The sequence below is a fragment of the Macaca mulatta genome, chromosome 4 (genome assembly GCF_049350105.2).
Source record: "Macaca mulatta isolate MMU2019108-1 chromosome 4, T2T-MMU8v2.0, whole genome shotgun sequence".
NCBI lineage: Eukaryota > Metazoa > Chordata > Mammalia > Primates > Cercopithecidae > Macaca > Macaca mulatta.
Genome location: NC_133409.1, coordinates 78,829,081 through 78,834,368, shown reverse-complemented (window position 1 = coordinate 78,834,368; position 5,288 = coordinate 78,829,081). Strand labels below are relative to the sequence as shown.

Sequence of the window (5,288 nt, the reverse complement as noted above, 5' to 3'; positions counted from 1 at the left end):
GGCGTTTTCCTGACATCAATCCAGCTTCAGAGACATTCTGTTAGTGACATATGCCCCTTCCCCCAAAAACAACAATGAGGTGTTCTGTATGCTAACAATATAACTTAAAAAAAAAAAGTAAAACAAAATTCTGCATTTTTACAAAACTTGATAAAAAATAGTATTTCAAACTGTGCAGTCACCATAAGCACACAGTTATCAAAAATCCACACACTTCACTTGGCCTCTCCAGAACCTTCTGCTTTCTGTGCCTGGTCTGTTTTGGCATCTCCATTTTCTGCAGGGTTATTCCTCTCCTTGCCAGCATCAGCTTTTCCCTTTTTCCCTTTGGATACCTTCTCTCTCTTCTTTGCAGGAGCCTTTTCAGGCTTGGGCTCTGGCTTTGGAGGAGCAGGTTTAGCAGACAGCCTCGCAGATCTTCTCTGTGGTTCATCTTTCCCTTTGGCTTTATCTCCTTTAGCATCCCCTTCAGCCTTTCTCTTGGGCATGCTGGCGTCGACAGTGGCAGGACATAGGCTCTGGATGCAGGATGCAGCACCGAGCGGGTTTGGTCTGTCCAAGGGTCGTTCTAGCCTATTCTTCTTCTTCCAATGTGGGACTTTTTTTTACACTTGAAAAAAGACTCAGCAATAAGGCTCTTCCTATAAGCCAACACTCTAGTCAAAAATTTTCTTTGAAAAAGAAGTCTAAATCGAAATAAAATAGGCGTGTCAGTCAAACATTTGACTGACACCTCTGATTAATTGAAGTTTTTGTTTCTTCATTAACCATCTATTTTTAATTTTTTAAAAGCACACTAACTTAAAAAGCTGTTTCTAGGGCGGGTGCAGTGGCTCATGCCTGTAATTCCAGCACTTTGGGAGGCTAAGCCAGGCGGATCATCTGAGGTCAGGAGTTCGAGACCAGTCAGGCCAACGTGGTGAAACCTTGTCTCTACTAAAAATACAAAAATTAGCCGACCATGATGGTGGCTGCCTGTGAACCCAGCTACTCAGAAGGCTGAGGCAGGAGAATCACTTGAACCTGAGAGGCAGAGTTTGCAGTGAACCAAGATTGTACCACTGCACTCCAGCCTGGGTGACAGAGTGAGACTCTGTCAAAAAAAAAAAAAAAAAAAGCTGTTTATAGTGTCCAAACAATATAGACCTACTACTTTATGGTAGAAACCTAACCTGATGATCATGAAAACTTAATAAGAACTTTCACATTTCCCTTGTTACTTTTAAAAATCAGATACAAAAAGTCACCTTTAAGAGCCTTCTTAATGAAAACATCAATAGTCTCAAACTGATGACTCTTTAACTGTAACACACTCATTCCCTGGAACATCCTCACCCTTGACATTGGGTGGGCATATGGTATATATTCCATAAATGCTTACTGAATTGAGAAAGGAAATTTATATACATGTATTGAGAAGCGTTTTCAGAAAATGCAACCCTAAAAAACCCATCCTTTAAGTGATTTACATTGCATTTCTGATTACACTTTTTTTTTCGTTTTTTGTTAGTTTGTTTTGTTTTTTTTGAGATGCAGTTTCGCTCTTGTCACCCAGGCTGGAGTGTAATGGCGCAATCTCAGCTCACCACAACCTCCAACTCCCAGGTTCAAGCCTCCCGAGTAGCTGGGATTACAGGTGTGCGCCATGATGCCCAGCTAATTTTGTATTTTTAGTAGAGACAGCGTTTCTCCATGTTGGTCAGGCTGTTCTTGAACTCCCGACCTCATATGATCCACCCACTTCGGCCTCCCAAAGTGCTGGGATTACAGGCGTGAGCCACCGGGCCCGGCCTCTTCCACTTTTCTTGTTTCAGCACAGCCGTTGAATTTCCCTCCTCCCATCTGAGAGCATGTGTTCCTGTTTCTTTAGTTGCTTCATAGGGCCTTTACCATTCCTTCTCCTACTTGTAATAGAGCTAACAATTGAGCTAGTTTGGCCAGGCACAGTGGCTCATGCCTGTAGTCCCAACACTTTGGGAGGCCAAGGCGGGCAGATCACTTGAGGTCAGGAGTTCGAGACCAGCCTGGCCAACATGGTGAAACCCCATCTCCACTAAAAATACAAAAATTGGCAGATGTGATGGTGCGTGCCTGTAGTCCCAGCTACTCAGGAGGCTGAGGCAGGAGAATTGCTTGAACCTGAGAGGCAGAGGATGTAGTGAGCCGAGATTGTGCCGAGCACTCCAGCCTGGGTGACAGAGCAAGACTTTGAGACTTCAGCTCAAAAAAAAAAAAAAAACATTGAGCTAGTTAGAGATACAAACATCCAGAATCAGGATGTATCAGTCGCACCATCTCCTCTTCACCATCTCGTACAGTACTCCCCTGAGAAGATACTTGCTTATATATATTGTTTTTAAACTCTGATTTTGGCTTCACTGGCTTACTAACTTCATTTTCTGTGGATGATTTTCTTAAGATACTATGTATTTTTTAAAAAGTGTTTGTTGGCCAGGCCAGTGGCTCACACCTGTAATCCCAGCATTTTGGGAGGCCGAGGCGGGCAGATCACATGAGGTCAGGAGTTCGAGACCAGCCTGACCAACATGGAGAAACCCCATCTCCACTAAAAATACAAAATTAGCTGGGCATCATGGCGCATGCCTGTAGTCCCAGCTACTCAGGAGGCTGAGGCAGGAGGATCGCTTGAACCCGGGAGGTGGAGGTTGTGGTGAGCTGAGATCACGCCATTGCACTTCAGCCTAGGCAAGAAGAGCAAAACTCTGTCTCAAAAAAAAAAAGTTTGTTGATTAACAGTTTGTTAAAATCATAAATGTAATGTAAGTCACTTAAAGGATGGATTTTTTTAGGGATGCATTTTCTGAAAACACTTCTCAATACATGTATATAAATTTCCTTTCTCAATTGTGTAAGCATTTAGAGACCATCCTGGCCAACATGGTGAAACCCTGTCTCTATTAAAAATACAAAAAAAAATTAGCTCAGCATGCTGGCGCATGCCTGTAGTCCCAGCTACTCGGGAGGCTGAGATGGGAGAATCGCTTGAACTGGGGAGGTGGAGTTTACAGTGAGCCGAGCTCTCGCCAATGCACTCCAACCTGGTAACAGAGTGAGACTCCATCTCAAAAAAAAAAAAAAAAAACTGGAAGATTGGCTGGGCACGGTGGCTCACACCTGTAATCCCAGCACTTTGGGAGGCTGGGGCAGTTGGATTACCTGAGGTCAGGAGTTCAAGACCAGCCTAGCCAACATGGTGAAACCCCGTCTCTACTAAAAGTAGAAAAATTAGCTGGGCATGGTGGCGGGCACCTGTAGTCCTGGCTACTCAGGAGGCTGAAGCAGGAGAATTGCTTGAGCCCGGGAGGCAGAGGTTGCAGTGAGCCAGGATTGTGCCACTGTACTCCAGCCTGGGTAACATAGTGAGACTCTGTCTCATAAAAAAGAAAAAAAAGTCAGAGACAAATATGTACCCTTTATAAACAGGCAAAAACTAAACAATATGTGATTAAATTATTAAGAACAGCAGGGGAATTATTATTACAAAATATAGATAGTGGTAAATACAGATAGTAATACAAACATGATTCACTGCAGCCTCAACCTCCTGGGCTCAAGCAATCCTCCCACCTCAGTCTTCCACGTAGCTGGGACTACAGGCGCATGCCCGCATATCTGGCCAATTTTTAAATTTTTTGTAGAGACAGGTGTCAACATATTGCCAAGGCTGGTCTTGAACTCCTGGACTCAAGCGATCCTCCCACGTCCACCTTTCAAAGTGCTGGGATTACAGACACGAGCCACTGTGCCCGGCCTCATGCTGCACTTTCTAACTATGCTGGTAATAATAATAATGTTAGTAATGAGGATGATGATAAAAATGACTAGCATGTGTTCCATGTTCACAATCTACCACTCACAGGTCTACATGCTCTAGACTCACAGCAAGCCCTGTGCTGTTACCTAGTGTGCCTTACATTACTTAACTAGTAACTGGTGGAGTGGAGATTCTGACAAAGGAAGTCTGGCTCCAGAGCACACGTTCTTAATCGCAGCACTCTGTTCTTCTGGACACTCTTGTATTAATTTTCTGAGCCTGCAATAACAAACTACCACTGACTTAGTGGCTTTAAAACAACAGAAATTTATTCTGTCACAGTTACAGAGGCTAAAAATACAAAATCCAGTAGGGCCATGCTCTCTCCAGGGGCTGTAAGGGAAAATTCTTCCTCACCTCTTCCAGCTGCTGGTAGGTTCTTTGGCATTTCTTTATTTTTTTCCTTTGAGATGGAGTCTTGCACTGTTGCCCAGGCTGGAGTGCAATGGTGCAATCTCCGTTCACTGCAGCCTCCACTACTCGGGTTCAAGTGATTCTCCTGCCTCAGCCTCCCCATGTAGCTGGGATTACAGGCACCCGCCACTATGCCTGATTAATTTTTTGTTGTTGTATTTTTAGTAGAGACAGGGTTTCACCATGTTGGCCAGGCTGGTCTCAAACTCCTGGCCTCAGGAGATCCACCTGCCTCAGCCTCCCAAAGTGCAGAGATTACAGGCATGAGCCACTGCGCCTGGCCTGCCCTGGCATTTCTGCTTAGGCTGTGGCTGCATCATTTCAACCTCTGCCTCTGTCTCTATATGGCCTTCTCCTGTGTATGTGTAATCTCCATGTGTCTCACCCTTGTCACCGGACTTGGGACTCATCTGGATAATCTAAGACAAGTTTCTCTTCTCAAAAAACCTTAACTTGCCGGATGCGGTAGCTCATGCCTGTAATCCTAGCATTTTGGGAGGCCAAGGCAAGAGGATCGTTTGAGCTCAGGAGTTCAAGACCAGCCTGGGCAACACATGGAAACCCTGTCTCTACAAAAAAATACAACAGTTAGCCAGGCACAGTGGCTCACGCCTATGGTCCCAGCTACTTGTGGGACTGGGACAAGAGGATCGCTTGAGCCTGGAGGGTGGAGATTACAATGAGCGGAGATTGTGCCACTGCACTCCAGCCTGGGTGACAAAGTGAGTCCCTGTCTCAAAAAAAAAAAAAAAAAAAAAAAAATCCTTAACGTAAACACCTTTTTTTGTCATAAGAGATACTATCCACTCTTTAACTATATAAGTATATTTACATGTTCTGGGCATTCGGATGCGGACATATCTTTTGGGAACCACCATTCAACGCATAAAACTATAAAAAATCAACTGACTTTTGGATATTCCATATAAACCCAGCAAACTGGCTGTATTTTCCTATCAGCTCCAATAAATGTCTGTTGATTCTTTTGAGTTTTCATTCTAGTCAATCACGTCACGTCATCTGTGAATTAGCTAAAACT

At 44.2% G+C, this 5,288-nt stretch overlaps 1 protein-coding gene across 1 annotated transcript; it reads right to left on the bottom strand.

Moving 5' to 3' along the window:
- Positions 1 to 215: 215 nt before the first annotated feature.
- Positions 216 to 488, bottom strand: LOC697599 (non-histone chromosomal protein HMG-17). The gene has a single exon (XM_078001068.1). It carries the CDS (start codon positions 486 to 488, stop codon positions 216 to 218), a length of 273 nt encoding a protein of 90 aa, XP_077857194.1.
- Positions 489 to 5,288: the final 4,800 nt, after the last annotated feature.

Bases quoted from the DNA above. Each gene is read 5' to 3' on its own strand.
- LOC697599 (XM_078001068.1), bottom strand. From the start codon at position 488: ATGCCCAAGAGAAAGGCTGAAGGGGATGCTAAAGGAGATAAAGCCAAA.